Below are 22,314 nucleotides of genomic sequence, written 5' to 3'. Positions count from 1 at the left end.
TTGCAGATATCTAGAAATATCTTTTATCCTTATCACTACTTGAAAACTATTATAGTTATCAGATCTACCGTTAGATACATGACTATATTGCAAATATTTTAGAATATTTTGATAACTATTTTAATTCAAACATGAAATGTATTTTATGCATTTAAAAACCTTGTGTTCTGAGAAGGTTCCCTGGGCTAGACAGTCCACTGGACTATCTAGTCTCTCTTTCTCCAAGTCCCTGAATGTTTTTGCTAAGGGTTTGAACTAAGTGAACTCTAAGTTCCATGTGTGTTTGAGACTCCAGTGCAATAGGTAGTAGGTACAATGGCTAGTGTAGAACTTGGAATAGGGAAGACCACATTCAAATCCCACAAATTACTTAAACTTTGTCTGCCTCTATTTCCTCATCTGCAAAATGGGGGCAAGAATAGCAACTACCACATAGAATTATGAGGAGCAAATGAATAAATATATGTAAGGTACTTTGTGGACCTTCAAGTTCCATATTAATGCTAGTAGATAATATACAAATGGACACATAGTAAATGACAAATACTGACGTCTCTGGTATGAAACTGCAGAAAATGCTGCATTTTGGTCAGACTGGCTCAGATTTACACAAGCAATTTTCATGCTCCTCTACCGATAGAGAGCTCAGAATGTATCAGATTCAAGGATTGTGATGAAAACACTATGCCAGCAAAAAGAAAAACTTCGTGTCTTTAAAATGTAACTTCTTTGCTACAAATTGAAAATATTTTTTAAAAATGCACAAAGCATTAAAAAAAAAAAAAAAAACAACCTTCCTGCCAGAAGTCTGTTTGGAGATATATCTCAGATTATGACCCAAATTCTTGGAATTTTACAACTGGAAGAACCTTGGAAATTCTGGGACATGGCTCCATGCCTTTCTCATGTTCTCTAAATTTTCACCAATAGTAAACAGAAAATTAAGCCCAATTTCTACAAAACAAACTGCAAAAAGCAGTAACTATTTCCCAGTAACTATTGCCAAGTCCCCTTGAATTTGCTTTCAAATGATTTCTCTGCTATGACCTTTTCTCCTCTGATTGCTACCATTCTGGTACAAGTCCTTACCACTTCACTCCTGGACTAGTGCAGAAGCCTTCAGGTTAGTGCCCCAGCTCAAGCTCCCTTCTAGTTAACAAAGCTGCCCTCTCCCAGGAGCACTGCCCCATTTAATAAACTCCAGTGGCTACCTATGACCTCCATGATCAAATGTAAAATCCTTGGTTTGGCTTATAAAGTCCTTCATAACTGGTAGCCTCCCATTTTTCTAGTATTCTTACATCTTTACTCCTCTCTGTATAACACAATGTGGTAACCAACATTGACTCCTTTGCTATTCCTTGGACCACAATGCCTTTCTACTGGCTATTTCCCCACTTAGAATGCATTCTTCTGGAGCAGCTCTTCTGGCAGTTATCCACTGGGGGAGTGGATAGAGCACCAGCCCTGAAGTCAGGAGGACCCGAGTTCAAATTTGACCTCAGACACACTTCCTTGCTGTTTGACTCTGGGCAAGTCATTTAACCCCAATTACCTCAGCAAAAAATAAAAAAATAAAAATAGAATACACACTTCACTACTCTGGCCTCCTTGAAGTCTCAGCTAAAAAACTACCTTCTGCAAGAAGTCTTTTCCAATCCCTCCCAGTGCTAATATCTTTCTTTTGATATTCCCCTTAAGCTTTTTAGTGCTAATTTTAGCTTCTTTTCTAATGCAGCTGAAATGAATGTAACTTCCTTCTTAGAACACTATTTCCTCTTTTGTGGTATTGTGGGATCATGTATAGATTACCTCCAATTTCCTCGGTAAATCTCTTATTTGTACAGTTTACACATTATAAGTCCTCCCCTCCCCATTAGGATGTGGGCTTCTGTGGAGGTGGGGGTATTTTTGCCTTTCACTGTATGCCCAATGCTTAGCACAATGCCCTGTGCTGTTTCTTTCTTTCTTTATTACTATTTAGAATTTAAATAAGCACTTAGTAAATGCTTGTTAACTGACTGATTTGGCTGTCTTTGACTTTGGAGAACGTTGTTTTTATTTTAATATACAGCATGGACTTCATACATATCTATCATCAGTGCCTTTACAATCAGACAATTTTAAAAGTTAGCAGCAGTTTCTGCAAGTACAAAAATACACATTTATTCCATAACATATAGTAGTAAAATTTATCAAGATATATTATACAAACTCAAAGCATCTTAGATAAAGCATCAGTTTAATATATTATAAGATGATAGTATAGTAAAATGACGTGTGTTCTGCCTGCAAATCATACAATAGGACACTTTACAGCCATATTAACAAACTATTCACATTTAAACATCAAGAGAATAGCTAAGGGAGCACAAGAGACGATTTCTACCCAGTAGGAATGGTTACTGATAAGACATCTAGGAACGGTATTTCCTCTATAGTTTAAATTGGGTTGTTGGATTTTTTCTGTTATGAAATAAATGGAAGAGATTAAAACTGTGGAACCAAAATTTTTATAAACAGAAAGCAATTTCTTTTTTAAGAGGATATTACAAGCCACAGTCACATTTCTATCCACAGCTTTGACAGCAGCATTTCCTTATGTCAATAGAAGCCTCTGGTAATTTCACAGATATCCTAATAACTACACCACAAGAGACACACACAGACACACTTATGAGGCTTAATATAAGTGATCCTAGGGCAGACTTGGTATCCTTTGACTGAAATGGCCAGTGAATGGGATCTTTCCAAGTTTGAAGAAGTCAACTTCTAGATTATGCTTATTAATGGCAGGGAATCAAGGTTTTGTGGGCAATGACATGGTCACATACTTTAAGTAGAAAAGCAGAAGCTTTGAGGGAAGGGACTGATAGTTTCTATACTTGTAATCCCTATCCTGGCATACAGCATCTGGCTGTAGATGCTTAACACATATTTGTTCAATGAACAGAAGTAGCACTTACAACTAATAATAAAGGACTTTTTTGTCTTGGAGAAAACACTATTCTGCCATTGAAAAAGCAGTCTGGGTAAGAGATGTCAGATAGCAAATAACAGAAGAGGTGCTTGCTTTGAGAATTTTTCTGTAACTGGATGGAGGAAAATCATGGAAAATGGCCAGTTCTTGGGCAAAGAGTTCATTTGCTGGTGGAACAAAGTGACAAAAAAAAGTTCAGGGCAATTCTTCATGGATAGGGATTGAGATGTGCCTGATCACAGAAGCTGTCAGTGGAAAGGACACATCATAAAGTTGAAAAGTTGAACCTTGTGGAAAATTAAAGTGCTTCCATTTTAGACTCTTGAGTTTTAAAGGGTGAAAAATTTTGGGTTAGCAAATATTCATGCTGGATGACAAAACTAGGTATTGGGGCTGCCAGCTGAGGAGAATTGCAACTGATTATTCTGGAGGAAGTCATGTCCAAAGATGCAGTGGTGAGCTAGGTTTAAAATAATGAAGACCCCAACTTTCACTACCCATAAATTTGAGGGGGTCAGGATGCAGAAAAAGTCCTGGCAATCAGAAAGGCAGACACACAATGACTGTCTGCCTATCTGAAAACAGGATGTGTCTTCCTTTCCAACACCTATATGTGTCTGTTCTATTTCTTCTAACCCTCTCATCTTTGCTTTCAGTATCCCCAGGGACCCCTAAAAGCAGCAATTGGAATGTGACAGCTCTTTTAGAGAAAAGGCTTTGGACAATTTGAGAAGAGAGATGTCAGAATCACAAGGAACAACATCTTCAGCACTCTGAACAAACAAGACCATGTGTGCAAGGTGAGCAGGATCTCAGCCGTACATCAGCCTTAGATACTGGTTCAGCCAGACTCCATGAGTGGTTATCACCTTTGAATTACAAAGAACAAGATACCCATTTGACTAAATAAATGTTGATCAGGAACCAACTATGTGCAAGTCACTAACCTTGATGGGAGCCCTGGGAGGCTACAATGAAGACCCCATCCCTGTTCTTGAGGAACTGACAATTCAGGCAAGGGAGAAGACAAGTACATAGGACTCACTAGTACAGCATAGGATGGTATGAATAGCACGAGAGATTTAAACAAAGTGCTTTGTTGGGGAGATGGACACAAGGTCAGAAAGAAAAGAATTCCACTTGATATCCTGACTGAGGAAGAACCTATGGGAATTGATCTGTAACCATCTTCTCACAGCTCTGGCTTTTGGGGCCTCTGTGAATTATCAAAATACTCTCTTCCAAATCTAACTTGCACAAAACCTGAGTGCAACCTGGAATTGTGTTTTCCATAAGAGAATAATGAAAGTGACTAAGAGGATGAAAGCAGCAATAGTAAAAATAAGTAAAAACACCTTACTCAAATGGAAAATATTTTTTAAAAGTACTTTCACAGTAAATATCTTTACATCATACATTTATGTACTTTTTTGGGGGATGTCATTTATATACATTTTTTTTCCCTTTCAAAGGGAAGGTGTGGGGTTCAAAACTTGGCTCTGCCATTTATTATCCATGTGACATGGGTAAGTCTCACTTAGCCTCTCTGGGTCTCTGTCTCGCTTGTAGAGAGTTCCTTCTATCTAGAGATGCTATGACTCCAAGTCATAGACAATGATCAGAGATTTTGGCTGTTACCTATGTGGAACTATGCTTACTCCCTTGGATTTTCCATCTGTCTCTGAACCCTTAATATAAACACCTCATTGAAAAGGGATAATTTCTGGCTCCTGGTTCCCATCTGGCTTAATTTGCTGCTCCTTGATCTACGTCTAAGGTTGCTGGTCACAAGATGTGAACATAAGATTTCCTTCAACAGAGAATATTTCTTCTTTCATGATGTCTTGAATATTTCAGAATGCACATAAATAGGAATCCAACTTACTGATTATAAAAGAGAAGAGCCAAACACCTCAGAGACCCAATTTTAGAACCCAGAGGAAAAACACATTCCCTCTTCCTCCCCCACAAAGGACTTTTAATGCATTTCAAAGAAAAACATTTGATTAACACTAAAAGTAAACTATGGTTGTCCTTAGGCAACCTACAACATGCAACTAAATATAATTAAAGAATCTGCACCTATTATCTTTTAAGTTAATGAACCAGCCATTCCATTGTATATTACAGTCTTAACTTTGGTTAAATGTTTTTGTTTCTATGTCCCACTTCATCCCTAAAAAAATCCAGAAGAGTTTCTGGACTTTCATCATCAGAGGTTGAGTCATCTGTGCTCCCAATGGTCAAAGAGCAGCTGAGAGAGGGATTCTCAGGGGGTTGAGCACCAGAAGAACACTCCCTGTCATCCTCATCTTCCTTGCTTAGAGTCATAAGGTAGGTAAGGCTGTTATCCACTGTAGTCAGCACAGTGTTATCCTGGTCCTCAGGGTTCTGGCATCCATAGGGATTACTACATTGGTCATCAGTTTCAGCAGCACTTTCTAAGTTGGAGTTTCTCAAGGGAGTATCCACCTGTCTCCCTTCGAGCAAACTGGCTTCTGAGATTTGAAATGAAGATGATGGCTGCTCCAATGTTCCTCTTATGGAATCTGTTTTCTTTTTCTCTTGGCCAGAGGCCTTTGTCTTCTTTTTGAGGGACCAGTTTTTCAAAGTGGCCACTCCATTCCTTAACCACGTACCTGGTTGAAGAGTTAAAGACTGCATTTGAGAAGACCATTTTGCATTGTCTTTTTTAACACAAAGTGGGTGGCTGCTGGTTGATGCTGGGGAAGTGTCGAGTATTTCAGAAAAAGGACTGCAGAAATCACTTGAGAGCTCCCCCTCTTTCCTTAGGGCTGAAAAAGTGCAATCAACTGGTGAAGAGTTTTCTGTCGGAATAAAGACCGAATTCTCAGAAATCTGGGAAAAAGCGCTATCTTCGGAACTTACAGAAGAACCAGATGGTGATGTGCCTGGTGATGACAAACTAGAAAAACTAGTTCTTGAGCAAATGTTTAACCGCGGTGGAATAACAGGTGACATCTTTTCTTCATTTTGGTTTGAGGTATTACTCTTACCCACTTCGATTCCCATAATCAAACTCTGATTAATCAATTTCTGACCTTCTACTTGCAAAGACTGGTGGCGTTTGAGATAATCTTCATCACCAAGACAGAAGCTGACATCACAGCTTATCTTTTCTAAGTTCTTTGGAGAAACCCCACTGGGATAGGTGAGCTTGCAGCCTAGGTAATCTATGTTTGGCTCTGAGCAGCGCCTGTGCTTTTGCAGACTTTTGAGTCCAAGTACTGTGTTTGAGTGATCAGGTCCAAGGGTTTGGCTCTTGGAATGATCCATCAAGGAACTATTACTACAGGATGCCAATGAGATGGCCACAGGTTTGGATTTGAAGGGAAGTTTCACTGGAGTACCTTCATGACTAAAAAAACCTTTTTTCTTAATGTTTTGGTTTGTAGAATTTTTCTTCTCCACTTTAGTTGGAGTGACTGAATTAAACCCTCCTTGTGAGGGGTGGGATTGCTTAGGACCCTCTTCATCTCGATGGGAGATAATAGCATCACAACTAGACTTGCGAAGCTTCTTCTGATAAAACTCCCTGAGAGAGATGAATTTGGAATCCAAATAGTCTATAGTGGGCTCGGAACAGCGCCTGCGTCTCCTCCAGTTTTTCAGCGCTTCTGCCGCTGTGGACAGGTACCCAAGTGTGTTTCTGCCAGCTGAAACATTCTTGGGACAGTCTTGTTCTGAAACCTTAGATGCCACTGGAATACTCAGTGGCTTGGATCTAGAATGTTGTTTCTGTGGAATTTCTTCATTTTTAGGCTGGTCCAAGTCAAAATCACTCAGAGTTAAAATGCCTTCTGATTCAGTTTGATCCAAATCACAGTCACTCAATGTTAAGACAGAATCCATGCTTCGGCTGCCATGACCCATCTTTACCAGATCACTGCAGGGACCATCTACCTCCTCGTTCAGCTCATTTTCTAAGCTGTCGTAAGAAGAATCATTCATTTGGAGACCAGACACACCTGACAAAGAATTAAAATTGAGTTAGCTCCCATAGCAAGTATTTAATAAGTGTCAATCATAAAAATCATACTAATAATAGTGCTCTCCTATGGCAAATCTTAAAAACAAACTAAAAAAACATCTTTTCCTGAATTTTTGTTTTCTGAAGTACTTTTTGAACTTTTCCTCAGAAGAAAAGGGAAGTTATAATCATTCCCATTTTAGTTGAAGAACAAGGACATTGGTTATTTTGGTAGAAACACTTCTCCTAGTCTTCTGTTTATCCAAGCCCTTGACTAAATGGGTTTCCTTCCCTCTAACAAGATTTTCTCAGTGTAATAAAGATGAGTCATAAAACAAAGAAAAAATAAAAACAGAAGGTGGCCCATGCCAGAAGTACCCAGGTACTGCCTATGTCACCCCAACCTTTTGAAGGAGATGCTAATAGGGAAATATGAACAGCTAAGCTTTATGGAGAGATGGTAACTAGGTGGGGGGGGGGAGAGGTTGGAATGTAGGGGAAATTATGCTGTAGTTTTATCTCAAGAAGGACTTTGGAGATATAGTTAAGATATTTCATTTTGCAGATGAAACCATGGTGCAAAAGAATGAATGAATCATTCAAAGTCACAGAGTAAATGAATGCATTATCCAAAACTAACAAAAAGCTAGGTCTATAGACTCATAATTCAATGCTTTTCCTGACATATCATGCTGCCTACCTACTTCTTTGCCAAAAGAAATGATAAACACCTCTTGCCATTCTTAGCTACTCTAGAGAAGGGTTATATCTTATACTTTTTTTTTGTATAAATATTCCTGAATACCTTGCTAGAAACAGCAGCTTCTTAGCAGGTGAACAAATTAGGGGGTCTTATGAAAATGTTGGTAGGCCAGGCTTCCCCCTAATATCATCCTAGATTCCTCTGTCATTCAGTCTACTTTTCAGTTCTTTTGAAAGTCTCAGGGGCACTCCATTTTCAAGCAACTAAAAACTAAACTTTAAGCAACCTAATGGTGTTGGAGCAACTGACAGATATTAGGCGTATTTTTAGGTAAAAAGCAATCCAAAGATTCATGATACCTGGGGTATTGTCTTGATCACTGATTGAAATCTCTTTCAAGAGGCAAGTGATTTCTTCTCCAAATATCCTGCAGCAATTTTCAATTAGAAATTGTACAAGTAGAGAAACCTGTAATAGAAAAAACAAAAAGGAGATGGCATTTTTCATAATTTCTGCTCCTTGTTTAACATATGCCTTCCCAATCTCACACAAATACAAAAGAGGACAGAAGAAATTTGCAAGTTTCTTAGCAATAGCTTTTAGTATGGGGTGGAGACAAGAGGATTCAGGATGACTTTTTATTTTTAATCAGACTTAAAATTCTGAAGTTATAGAAATTCCATAAGATCTAATCTTAGTGCCTTAGTATCTACACTTCTCACATTGAGATAAGTAATATATGTTTAGGAAAGCAGAAATGATTCATTTCTTATTAGTTTGTAAAATACCAAGGAGATAAAAATCATTTTAATTCACTTTAATAACAGAGAATGGGAAATCACAAACCCATGAAGGAATAAACTTCGTAGTTTATTTGAAAGGGGTGGAGATAGTTGGAGGCCATCTTTCTTATGTGTTTAAGAGACACCCACAGAGAGGTGAGTGTGTGTGTGTGTGTGTGTGTGTGTGTGTGTGTGTGTGTGTGTGTGTGTGTCTGTCTGTCTGTCTGTCTGTCTTTAGCTCTGACATTATGGGCTCTCTGTCTCTGTTTGTATGTATGTCTATATAGATATGTGTGTGTATATGTGTATACATGTCTGTCTGTCTATCTATCTATCTATCTCTCTATCTACTGCTCTGGCCCATGGGCTCTCTGTCTCTCTGTATATATGTGTATATAGATATGTGTATAAATATGTGTGTTTCTCTTATCAATTTGTGGCCACCACTGTGAAGACTCTGTCTGTCTGTCTGTGTAATACTTCCTTTTGGTATGCCTTTGGATTATTTCTCAGATTACACAGCTAGGATATTTAGGAGAACATCTAGAAAAAGCAACTGAGTTTGTTAACAATGCCATTTGAAAACAAGAGCTACATCTGCTATAAGAGGCTTTTCCTGATTCTCCAGCTGCTAGTTGCTTTACCTCTTCCTCCAAGTGACAATATATCTGTATTTTGCACATTTTGCACATACTTTTATATATATATATATATGCTTTCCCTTACAGGATGTAAATTCCTCAAGGACAAGAACTGCTTTGTTTTTATCCTGGCATCTCCAGCACCAAGTACAATGATGAATGTTGAAAGGCAACATAGGAGTCTTTTCTCTCCACAGTTCAGGTGCTATTCTACCCCCTGAGCTCGAAGGGGAGAAATGACCCCACTGCTATGACTATTCAACTTCTTCACAACCCTCCTGTTGAAGGCTGGGATGAAAAATACTCCAGGTTAAACTATCTGGATAAATTACAACATGCAAGTGACTAGATCTATGTATATCCCATATCTTTAAAAACTGATGCTCAGATTTAAAACACTGGAAGTGTCCTTAGATGCTTGGGGGAAAATTAAACTCAAGGTACCTTTTTAGTGACCTCACCCTCCAGCTCAGGACTAACAGATGGTGGAGGACAAAGAATGCTGGGAGCAATGCACACTGCCAGATTAAAAGCTGTCATTTGATTGAATGCAGATTGTTGCTCGATGCTGTGCAACATTCCAAATAGATATCGCAGGAGAAGGAGATTGGCTCTAGGAAGCTGGTTTATGAGCCTAAAAATTGGAGGAGGAAAAAAGGTGTTCTTATAAAAAATCTTTTGGTTTATGAACTTGCTTAAAAAAAAAAAAAGAAAAGAAAACAGTGTATTTTTCATATGCTATATTCACAGCCCAATCAAAGTGCAAAAGAATGCAGAAATGTCTGTCGTAAAAATACACTGCCTGGAATATTTTTTGAAACCAGTACAATGTAGCTTAATTGAGATAAATTTTATTCACAACTGAATTTTTACACACACACACACACACACACACACACACACACACACACACACACACACACACACACACACTCTCCATCACTACCAGACCTGTAACATTCCAGGATAGAGTGAGACAAAAAGTTCACGAAAACAGTGATGAAATTCAACAGCAATTAAATTTAATGTGTTACTTCATTTCCAAGGGAGCAACACTGGAATGCTATCTATGAGTGAGAGCCAACCTTTGCCAGTTAATACTCCTAGGGCTATCCAAAGAATTCATTTTTTACTTTCTCCAACTTCTACATTCTGTCTGCAGAAAAGTCACTTCCCTTCCCTTGCTCCACTTTCTCATGTGAGTTTGTTCCTCTACTAGTTCCTGGGTCTTTAATTGAACTTCATATCCTGGGTAGGAAATTGCTATCCAGCTTCCTAGACAGAACTCCGAATCCCTATTAACAGGCAAGTTGTAAATCATATTGGACCATGACCAACCAGTTTATTTGGACCAGCTTTTGGAGCATCATTAGGGCCAGGGTCAGGGTCAGGGTGGGGAGGCAGGGAATGCGGAAGTCCTTGATGACATGTTTTTATTTCTAAAGGAATGCTGGCACCTTTGTGATCAAACTTAATCAATGTGCTTAAATACATTTATATGCCTATGGAAGGTAAGGTAATATATGGTGGTCTACATTTTCAGCCTTCTTACACTTTATATACCCCTGCCCTTAGGATTCAATGATATGAGTTTCCTTACTGTTTCTCCCACTTTCCAACTCCAAGTATTTTCTTTTTTAAAATTATTTTTATCCCTCCCTTACATACTAAAACATTTTTAAAAAAAGTTTTGAGTTCCAAATTTTACATCTCTCTCCTTCCTTTCCCTTTCCCATCCCAAAGTTGGTAAGCAGTCTGTCTCATGGCCATAGTTTTGAGTGATTTTTGGTCTTTCCCCAGCTTCAGACTTTTCCCCACCCCAAATTCTATGTCTTTTCCTTTTCCTGACATTGGCTTTTGTTCCAAAGCAGGGAATTTCTAGAAATGATAGTGGACAGGTGATCGAATCCTCACATTTTGAAAACGATTGAGGGAAACAATTGGAGTGAGCAGATATATCTAAATAGCACACAATGTGATAGGAACATAATAGTGATCCCAGGAGATGTTTCACACCACTGAAAAAAGCATGCTTTGGAAAAAAAATGTCAGGAAGACTTCTTCCTGCACACCGGCACAGCGGCTGATATAAGTGGACCAGTTTTGCCAGGATTTTCCCCTTGGATGGAGAATTTTGGGTGGTTTATTACCCTAAAATTCATCATTTTCTTGTCTTCTGGGGTCAAAGGGAAAGGTGGCCAGCTGATGAAGCCAGTTCCATCTGATTGGTGAGATATGTGCTTTATTTATATCAAAAAGCCAAGAGAATAGGACATTCACATTATTGATAGCCTTATGGATGTCTGTTTCTGATTCAAACACCCAGAGGCTTTTTCATGGTCCTGTGTCCCAGATCAACATCAATGATAGTGGCATCTTTCAATCTATTTTTAATTGGCTTCCCAAGTATTTGAAGAAGTCTACTCTCTTTTAGCAGACAAGACCACATTCCCATTCCTGAAGTCTGCTTTATTTAAGTGCATTTTTTTGAATAATGACCCAAGTACCTCTGAACTTCGTTTATCTTCTCTTCATCATTTCCTTGATCCATAATGGAGAGCCATTGGTCAAAGAGATCAAATAAAAAAATACTTTCTGGAATGTTCCGAAGAAAATCCTTTATTAAGGAAAAGGAAAAAAAATACTTTTAAGAATCATGTTTATGAGAGAATATCTATCTATCTATACACACACACACACACAAAATGACAAAAGCTCAGTGCACATACTGCCTCTCCTATTTCCTTCTTTTTCTCAATCATCCTAAACTCAAATGAGACAATTAGATTTCGGGTCTTAGCCATGACTGATGTGAACCCATGAGTCCGTGTTCTCATTTCAGTTTTTTTTCCCAGATGAAAAATATAATTACAACTTGAATTACTATCTAGAAGAGAAAAAGTACCACAGCTTTGCAGGAAATCCTACTAAAAATTGGCTGATTGTATCTTAAAAAGATTTTTACCATGACTGTTCGTTTATAAGTCTACTTATTTATACTACCGTCTTATTTTCCTCAACAGAAGCAATAAACATGTAAATAAACTACATGTATACCTACTTCCTTATCCTTTCATTATTAAATAAGAGATTAAACCAGTTCAATTTTTGTTACTTTGTTAGGATGAGCTAAGCACTATAGAGCAAAGTACTTGTGATAGGTGCTAAATAAAAACACTGCTGGGTTTGAATTAACTCCTCTTTGGAGTAAACAACTTAAGAGAATTAATTCTGTTTTCTTTTTTTAAAAGAGCACAAAAGATTGGCTCGGAAGGGGGACTTATTTAATACACAGACACAGACACACTCATAGCGTGCACAATGTGTGCCCACAAGTTTCCTATTGAATGTTTTCTACATTCAGTCTTGTGCCTCACAACTCCCGGAACCTGAACATATACATCTCTCAAAATCAGAAAAAAATGGAGGGAATTATCAAGCTTAGAATTAAGCAGATCCATGAATGGAACTAAATGTCCTTCAGGGCACTTGGGCACAGATGAGGACAATGGAAGTACTGGCTAACTAAAGGGGTGGCCTGGAATATTTACAACACTTCATAAAGTTAAGGTGGTGAGGAAAAACACTTACTCAGTCCTATTAATTTATGATACTTAAACTATCCAGTGCTAGTCTGAGGAATAGCTGTTACAGTGCTTTGTTAGGCTATAAACCAGACTACCACTGTCAAGGGTGTCATAGAAGACTGTGCACACCTTTCTTTGCTTCCATCCAAAGGTGATTAAGTAGCCTGATACTTTTTTCCCCTAGTAATGATGATCTCAAGAAAAACCATTGGGGCTTTACTGTATCTATGGCCTCGTAGGAAGAAGGGATGGTTTACAGCAGAACTGTCAAACACACAGCTTGCAAAGCTGCTCACAGCACTCCCAAATGCAGCCCAAATTATATTAAAATATAGTTGGGAAATAGTTAACAAAACAAATGACATACAGCAAGATATACATCATGTTAATATGTAGTTTTCTAAATCAATATGCAGCCTGTAGGGATCCTTATGTATGGTTTAATGGCCTTTGTTTCAATTTGAGTTTGACACATGTTTTTAGTACCCATGACATCTTCTTGGTATTCTTTCCAATCTGTCTGGGCCCATTTCTATCCCTGGTTGTCAGATCAGGGATGTCTAAGTTCCCTGACAATCTAAAAAAAGGAGGAAGAGATGGGATCTAAGTGTAGAAGTGGTCGTCATCTGTCTAATATCTACTGTTTTCTTTTGCAGTGCTTCCATATTAGTCCTTGCTTGTTTGGACTTTATCCTATAGTGAAATCTGGCTGGCTACAGTTGTGACTCACTTACTCTTTTTGATTGGAATATGGGCTTCTTTTCCCCAGGGTCGTGCTTTCTCTCCTACCCTGTAAATTGCTTTTAGTGTTCTCTATGTGCTAACTGGTTTGTTCACCATTCATAAAGTTGACTTGCTGGTTACCGGCCTATATGTTCACATGGATGCTGAAACATTAGATCCTTCGAAAATGTGATGGGGGTTTGGAGCATAAGAACGGAACACTACCATTTCCAAAGGGGCCAGTCATTAGGGTCTCTGGGAACGAGCCCATCATCAAACATTCATTTGTTGGCTATTTTTTCACCTTCCATACCAAATTACTATTTTCTCATTTGAGGCTAATGAGCTCAGGTGGCTAGATCATGGATCAAAAAAGGTATTACATATAAAGTGCTTTGTCAATTTTCACATACTTTACATATATCAATTCTTTTTCTTATAGTTTTGATGAACCTGGCAGACCAAGACCTACACAGAACCATATCTATAAAAGTGTTCTCCTTACATCTCTGAAGTTCCTTTGAATTTATTTTGCATATAGTTTTTATTCACTTTTCTATGTAAAGAACATTGCTCTCTTCTCCCCAACCCCTAAACAGACTTTATGTTCCTCAAGAACATACATTTTTGACTTTATAGGTTCAGAGGCTAGCATTGGGCCTTGTACCCAGTAGACTCTTCATTGAATGTGTGTTGAGAAGTACTGAATTAACCAACTATTTCATGGCCAAAGATCATACCCAAGAAAGGTTAACCACCACTGAAAAAATGTGCTCTTGATTACAGGATGAGACTAAGGGAAGGAGAATCTTTGTAAATGAGTGGGAGTTAATCCCCTGCAGATAAATTCACCAAAAAGAAATGCCAACCTGAAGTACATATCTTACTGTAAGTTGTCTTATAGAGTAGAGGTAGCATAAGACAGGGAAAAAGGCTTGGAATCTAAGGACCTGGGTTCAAATCTTGTTCATGCTACTTCTAGGATTTTGAACAAATCACAATCTCTCTGGGTCTCAGGATCCTTAAACAGTAAAATGAGGGGCCAGACTAGAACTTTTAATTCTAAATATGTGAGTATTTTATCTTTATGTAGATAGGGAAATCTATTTTTAGTTAATGTAGTGACAAGGACAAGATAGCACTTGTATTAGCTATATTACAATCAGATCTCTCATTAGGAGGAGTTTTGAGTTACTCAGACCCATTGGTAGAAGCAGGGAGAGGGTACAAATTATGACATGAAACACCCAACAGTAATAGACTACTTTGTAGTTTAATAAGTTGATTATTTTTGGAAAGAGGGACATAGAAAGGCAATGGTGAACCCAAACTGACAGATGTGTGGGTAAAAAGCCAAAAACTCCCTACAAAACTTCCTTAAATTTCATGCCATAGTTCTTTGATGAGAGCTATTCATGAGCAACAGGAAGTTTTAATTTTGCTAGTTAATTTAACCTTCTGAAAGAACCCAAAACTGGTTCTATCATTGTAGAAGTGACATCCTTCCAGATTTTCATGATCACCAATGAGCATTAGTTGCTTTAAAAGTCACTTTTAGAAAAAGAGGCCAAACAAACAAACCCCACCAGAAAACTTTTAATTTGAATAAAGGGAATAGAAAGGGAATGACTCCCCCCCTTTTGAGTCACAGTGGAAAACATACTATGATCTGTCTTGAAGAAAAACACCCTTAAACCTAAAACTTACACTTGAAAGATAATGACTTATAACATCTCAATGAACTCTGGCACAGCTGGAATAACAAATTATGAAATTCAGCTGCCATCACAGCTGAGAAGCGGACCTGAAATCAAAGCCAAGGTTTCCTAGTGGGCATGTCCTGAATTATAATCCCTGAGCCACAGGACTAAGCTGAGTGCTTCCTCCTCTCCCAAAGCAAAGGCCAGGTCACCAGCAAAACTTTTAAGTTCACAGGACAGCCCATGGCGGGAGGGATGAGGGTGGTGGATGTGAACTTTGGCTAGAAGGTTTAGTGAATCAAAGCCATGGGGTCTCAGACAACTCTTCCAAAAACAATTTGATGCCTTAAGCTTCTTTTTAAATAAAGGCAATGCAAATGATATCTGATGGGAGTACTTACAAACCACTTTTCATTTTTTATTTAAGGAGAGAAAGTAGGAAACGGGTTATGCAAATGAAAGATGTCTGTTTGGTGAAATCACGGTTCTGGTATTTTTAAAAACAATGTAGGAAACTCTTACTACGTACAAACTTCCTCTAATAAAGCACATTAGCAACTACTGTTTCTGCAACTCATCATTTTAGTAAAACTTTGAGTTTCAGTGACTTTCTCAGGGTCATACAACCCAGCAGATGTCATAAATGAGACCAGAACCCAGGGCTTCCTAATTCTCTGGCTATTATGTTGTGCTGCTCATAATAATGATGGTAACAACAGTCATATGACATAATCAATAAGTATTTATTTAATATTATATGTTGGCTCTGTGGACTAAAAAGACAAAATGCGAATTGTTCCTACCCTCAAGGACCTTGCATTTTGCAGTAGATGCCACTTACATGCATGGTGATTTCTTGCTTGCAATGTGTGCAGTCTAATGAAGAAATAATAAATGTGTTATTACATACATTTTACAGATGAGGAACCTGAAGCTCAAAAACCTTACATGATTTTTCTAAGGTCGAAGAGATACTATGTGGCAGAACCAGTATTCAAATGTATTCTAAATGCAAAGTGTGGTTCCTCACCTTTAACATCCAATTTCCTCATTTCTGAGAACTGTATGAGTCTAGGGCATATTTTGTGATCACTACATATTTTTTAGAGTAAGAAGGGTCCTTACACATGATTAGCCCAACTACCTCAATTTATGGGTGAGAAAACTGAAGCTTAGTGAAAGTTAAGGGATCTGCCCAAATAGCAAGCAAAAGATCCAAGATTTGAACTCAACTCCAATTCAAATATTACAAATTCCCATCTGCTAGACTGCATTTCAGGATAGGTGGTAATAATTACAGGAATAAACTTGGTGTCAGGATTGGGGTCATTTAGCCCTCTCTGAGTTTCAGTTCTACATCTGCAAAATGAAAAGAGAAACCGTGGCGTAATGAAGAGAAAACTAGGTTTGGGTTCCCCATCTAGTGCTGGCTATTTATCTCACAATCTGCATCAATGGATAGAGTTCCCCTCACAGGGAAGTTCCCAGTATAAATGGACCAGAAATGAACTCAACATGTCCAAAACTGAACTCATTGTCCAGCCCTCCAACCTTCCTCTCTTCCTAATTTTCTTATTACTTTAGAAAACACTCTATATCTCTGTCATCCAGGTCTGAAACTTAGGTGTTTCAACTTTTTTCTCATCTTTTATCCTATCTAAATCGGATGCCTATCCTATTATTTTTCATAACCTTACTCCTCTTCACTTCTAATATTGTTAGCACCCAGCTCCGGCCCTCATCTCCATATCTGATCTATTAAAATAGCCTTCTGTTTCATCTCCCTGATTCAAGTGTCTTCCTACTCCATCTGCCCTCAGACTACCGGAAATGATATTCCTAAAATGCAAGTCCAAGTTTGTCACATAGATCTCCTGTGCTTTCAATGAGTTGCTATTAATTTCTAGAACCAAATATAAGTCTTTCATAACTTGGTTCCTTCCTACTTTTTCCAGTCTTATGCAGTATTCTTTGTGACCCAGGGACAGAAGCCTGCTGTTACACAACACACCCCATATCTCCAAATCTGGGCATTTTCAATGGTAGATTCCCCCATCCTTGAAATATTTTCTCTCTCTGTGCTCATTTTTATTCCTGGTTTTTCTGGTTTCCTTCAGATCTCAGCTAAAATCACATCTTCAGAAGCCTTTCCTAATCTTCCTTGGAGGTAAGTGCCCTTCCTCAGAGATTTTTCCAATTCACCCTCTATACTGCTGTTTGTACACAGTTGTTTGCATGTTGTCTCCTTTATTATTTATTATTTATTAGGCATTTAATTAGTGAAGTCTTTGAGAGCCCAGATTTTTTTTTCTTTTTCTTTTTTTTGTCTTTCTCTATCCCCAGGGCATAACAAAGAGCCTGCACCAAGAGTCAGCACTTAATAAATGCACGTTGCCTGACTTGACTGATCAGATAATTCTCTAATATTATAAATGTCAGAGCACATGCCAATTAGCACTCTTAAAAGGAGTTTCCTCACTAGGACTTTTTCACTTCAATAAAACCATAGGCCTTCAGACTAACCCAGCCCCTACTCTCCCCCAAACTAAATTAGGATCATTCAGAGCTTAAGGGAACTTTATTGCTGGAGAGCCAGCCAAACTGGCCTTTTTACTTCTCACTGACTACATTCCATTTCTCATCTCCACGCCTTTGCATTGGCCATTTTCCATGCTTGGAATGAACTTCCTCCTTAGCCTGTCCTTGAAGATACGGCTCAGACACTAACTTTTTGCATCAAGCCTTTGCTAATTTCCCACCCCAGCAGCCAGTGCTCTCTGTCCCTCTACCCAGTATAGAACTTTGTTGTTGTTCAGTCATGTTCAGTCATTTCTGACTGTGACCCCATTTTCTTGGCAAAGTTACTGGAGTTATCTTTCATTTCCTTCTCTAGTTCACTTTATACAGATGAAGAAACAAACTGAGACAAATAGGGTTAAGTGACTTCCTGAGGGTCACAGTCTGAAGCCAGAAATGAACTCAAGAAAATGAATCTTTCTAACTATAGGATTACCACTCTATCCATTGGGCTACTACCTACCCCACAGGTCATATGCATACACATGGTATTTATGCTGTGCCCCAAATTTTTGTATGTATTTATTATCTTCTCCAATAAAATGTAAGCTCATTTTGAGTTAGGATCATTTTGTTCTTTGTACTTACACCTTCAGCACCTAGCACTGTGCTTAGGTACTTAGTAGGTACTTGGTTGGTTGACTGATCTCATATACAACAAAAGCCCTATTTCTGAAACCTAATCAAGCATCACTTGATCCATCTATAACTATGTTCTTCTGCAATTTCTACTGGCAATTTAAAGGAATTAGGCCCCACACAGAGTGAGCACAAAATGATTTTTCTAAGGTATTGGCCCAGACATTTTAATTAGGCATTTAATTAGTTGACTGGGGGTGGTGGTGGAGGTAGTGGTGAAAACAGTTATTTGCTGCTGCTACAACTAGAACAAAAATCCATTGTGAGTCTTTCTCTGATTATTTATTATACCACGGGTGTTTTTCTGTTGTCTAGCCAGTCTCTTGATTTTTGTGTTGTGTGAAATATAGCGACATTACACCAAGCCTAATGAAGTCAAGTCCATCAAAATTGATTTCATTTCTATTCCTTGTTTTCTCCAGTGGAACATTCACTGAATTTGTTGAGCTCTTGCCTTCACGCACTAGGCTATGCTTTTATTGTGTTATGGGAACTAGGGGGTTGAGGTAGAGGGATGGAGGGGGAGCCCTAACTAAAGCACCACTCCTCTCTTATGTCTTTCACAAAAAGTGAAAAAAAAATATAATAGGAGTGTCTAGTTTTAGAAACCCCATTTTTTCTATTGTGGCAGTGATGCCTAAGAACAGGCCGCTTCTGATGATAAACTATGTGGAACTCCCCGATTGGGTACTGCTCAGAATCAAAAGGACAGCGTTTGTCTTTTACAGAATGTACTGACCCATACACCCCAAGCTCCTTATTTATGTAGCACTTAATTCTGATTTTCCTACAGCATATAAAAGCCAAGTTGACATGTTAACAAGCCTCTCTCACTTCAATGGCATGAAGTGTTCTCCTCACTGCTGATATATTAAAGAATATCCCAGGGAGAGAGGGGTGGCAAAGGGCCAACATAGGGAGAGGCTTGGAGCAACCTGGAACAGGCATTCTTACAGCTCAGTTGCTTCCCCAGGGTTATAATAACCCATAAAGTCAGTCCTCAACAGCTGAAATGCCTTTTAGCCAACACACTTCATGGGCTGACCTGAGCCTTATCTCTTTTTCATTGGTAACCTGGATGCTTTGGGAGGCGCCTGAACTTGCTGAGTTCTTTCAATCGTGTCTGACTCTCTGTGACCCCATTTGGAGTTTTCTTGGCAGAGATACTAGAATATTTTGCCATTTCCTTTTCTAGCTGACTTTTACAGATGAGGAAACTGAGGCATACAGGGTTGAATGACTTGCCCAGGATCACAGAGCTAATGAATGTCTAAAACAAGATTTCAGCTCAAAGTTGTCTTCCCAACCCCAGGCTCAGTACTCTATTCACTGCCACCACATAGCTGACCTAAGTATTATCTGTTAGATCTGAGAATCTCTGACCTTTTCAAAAACACTTACATAACATCTTATGGCATACAGTCTTTTAGACAGACACATTATCTCCTCAGATCCTCACAAACCTGGAAGGAGGGGTACTGGAATTGTACATATGTATGTCTTTAAGGCTTTACTTTTTTTAAAAAATGATCAAAATTTATTTTCTCTCCTTTTTATAAGACTCAAAATTCTTGTATTCACTTTAACCTTTCTTGACCTTTATCAACTGGATGCAGACTTGCTTTAATGGAAGAATGCAAGGGGCCCTATGCACTTTTGAATGGTTTTTAAAGGGCAATTCCATCAGCCCTTGCAATACTGTCATTTGTAACCCTAAAAAGCTATGGGATGAACTCTCAAACTATACTAGGGGGACAGGAATATCTTGGTGGCTTATAACATTTCATATCATCCTTAATATATTATCCATTAGTTTTACCTTGAGTTCCACCTTGAAATAGCAGGATTTCCCTGCTACAATTATTATTTCCAAAACCTGATCTGGTCCAATTCAGTTTGAGTGTGCTCAATTCTAGAACCTTTATTAAATACTTTATTACACAAATAGTTCTTCATAAAGCCTGGTTTTAAGCTTTTTAGTACAATTTTCAGCTGATCAGGAACTAATTTTTTTTTCTAATGCTGCTAAAATGAATATAACTGCCCTCTTACAATACCACTTCCTTATTTTTGTAGAACTTATGAATAATTTTAGGTGGGATAGGTTTATATAGAAACTTGTAATTGATTAAGTCTCTCCAAAACACTGGCAAGATGCCATGAATTCTAGGAATATTTTAATTTGCAAGGAATATTAGGAAGTTTATACATGAGTTACTTGTTAAAGATAAGGAGGAAAAAAAGCAGACATAGAACAAGACTCAAATTGCATATATATATATATATATTTTTTTTTAGCATCACCCATGATACAGTTTTATAGGGAATGGATGAAACATGTATATCTGTCACAGTCCATTTGCTAAGAAATGATGACTTGCACAGAAACTCACTTAATAAGATTAAATTAAAGTTATAAACTTGTGAAGAGAGAAATGAGTCAGAGCTCCCCTAAAGCCTTTCCTGATCTCCCTTAAAAGTTAATGTCTTCCTCTTTTGTTGATTATCTCCAGTTATCTTTTATAATCTTGTCTTCACCCAATGTTTGCATACCCTCTAGTCCCCATTACATTGTACACTTCTTGAGAACAGGTACTGTATTTTGCTTTTTTTGGTATATCTCTATTACTTGTATTGTGCTTAGTATAGAGTGCTTATTGACTAACTCTGCATAATTCCATTCTTTCTTGCTTTTCATTCATATTTCCTTAATAGGAATATAGAATTGCTGACATTCTAGGCCATAGCTACTTTTGTGCAAGGCAAATTCTTGACTGGTGGTGTAGTGGCTACCTGGGCCTTCTTTCCCTTGAAACTCATTGTAAAGTAGCCACTGACTAAATGCTGCATTCTAAGATTATTTAGAATTCTGAAGGAAGATATTTTTAGAAAAATAGACCAATTAATTTTACAATTATGTGACTTTATAGATGTAAGTAAATGGAATGGGAATGAGTAAGAAAGGAATAGAATCTCAAAGACTCGTAAGATGAAGCCTTCTCTGGATTTTAATTTCTTCATCTGTAATATATAAGAGGCTAAACTATGTCATATTTAAGGTTTCTTCCTGTTCTGTTCTATGGGTTTATGATACTAGGAAATGGAAACCTTCCTTGTGGCTCAAGTAATTCCCATTTCATCTTCACATTTTTTTAAATGTGAAGAAAAAAATGAAAAGAAAGAGTTATACAAATAACTATGTTAGTGATAGCATGCTACATTGAGTAGTTTTATTATTTCAGAATTAAATTTTTTTTAATTTTAAAGAAATGCAAAAAGTTTGGAATTTAATGTTTTGCCTTTATTGGGAACTTGTGAGGCTTTAGATATGGATGTTTATTTTGGGGAGCTCATTCCTTATGTTTAAAAATGAATTTTAGATGTCTGGGGATGCTGAAGGGATAAGGGAGAGGGAAGCACATTGAAGAGTAGGTGGTGTGGAGAGATGTGTTATAGTATGTTTGGGAAGCTGCGCTCATGGCACCTGTAGGTGGAGGCTTTGAAAGTCTGTGGGTGCCAATTTCAATTATATTTGTGAGAAGTTTTTATTTATTTATTTTCTCAGAGAATATATATGAATCTAATAAAAGTTTCCTGTAAATAGGCCAAAAATATTCAAAATGAAGGAAGCCAGCTACATTGTGTGTGTTAATGCCTGCTAGAGTAGAAACCTTTTCCTACCTTTAAGACACATGCTGTCACAAAAATAGATTCAGTGTCTAAGTCCACCACAGTTCCTGAGTTAAGTCTTTCCTTCAGTTCTTTGCAAGATTTCATATTCCCAGAAAGTCTGAAAATACCTTTCGCCAGAGGTCCTTTTTGATTTAGACAAAAAAGCATGTCCTGTTGGGAGGGAAAAGAGAAAACCAGACAATCTTTCACACACATTGACAAGTGGGTATGTTCTGCACTTTGATACTTCACATGTTGATCGAAATAGGTGACCTTTAATTGGGGGTCCTGATTCTTAAAAACTTACCTCTCTTTCCAT

The 22,314-nt window shown here is 37.9% G+C and overlaps 1 protein-coding gene across 1 annotated transcript in view; it reads right to left on the bottom strand.

The window, feature by feature from the left end:
• Nucleotides 1-2,225: 2,225 nt before the first annotated feature.
• Nucleotides 2,226-22,314, bottom strand: part of ARHGAP20 (Rho GTPase activating protein 20) — a 157,827-nt gene continuing 137,738 nt past the window's right edge. The window contains exons 11-15 of the mRNA XM_074304311.1: nt 22,005-22,166; nt 11,605-11,714; nt 9,542-9,731; nt 8,034-8,142; nt 2,226-6,969 (exon numbers count right to left, since the gene is read on the bottom strand). Coding sequence (XP_074160412.1) covers nt 5,123-6,969; nt 8,034-8,142; nt 9,542-9,731; nt 11,605-11,714; nt 22,005-22,166 — 2,418 coding nt within the window. The 3' untranslated portion in view covers nt 2,226-5,122. The remainder of the gene's footprint in view (nt 6,970-8,033; nt 8,143-9,541; nt 9,732-11,604; nt 11,715-22,004; nt 22,167-22,314) is intronic.

Source organism: Sminthopsis crassicaudata, chromosome 3, assembly GCF_048593235.1.
Source record: "Sminthopsis crassicaudata isolate SCR6 chromosome 3, ASM4859323v1, whole genome shotgun sequence".
NCBI classification, from domain to species: Eukaryota; Metazoa; Chordata; class Mammalia; order Dasyuromorphia; family Dasyuridae; genus Sminthopsis; species Sminthopsis crassicaudata.
The sequence above is the reverse complement of the archived record's forward strand: the minus strand, read 5'-3'. Positions and strand labels throughout refer to the sequence as shown.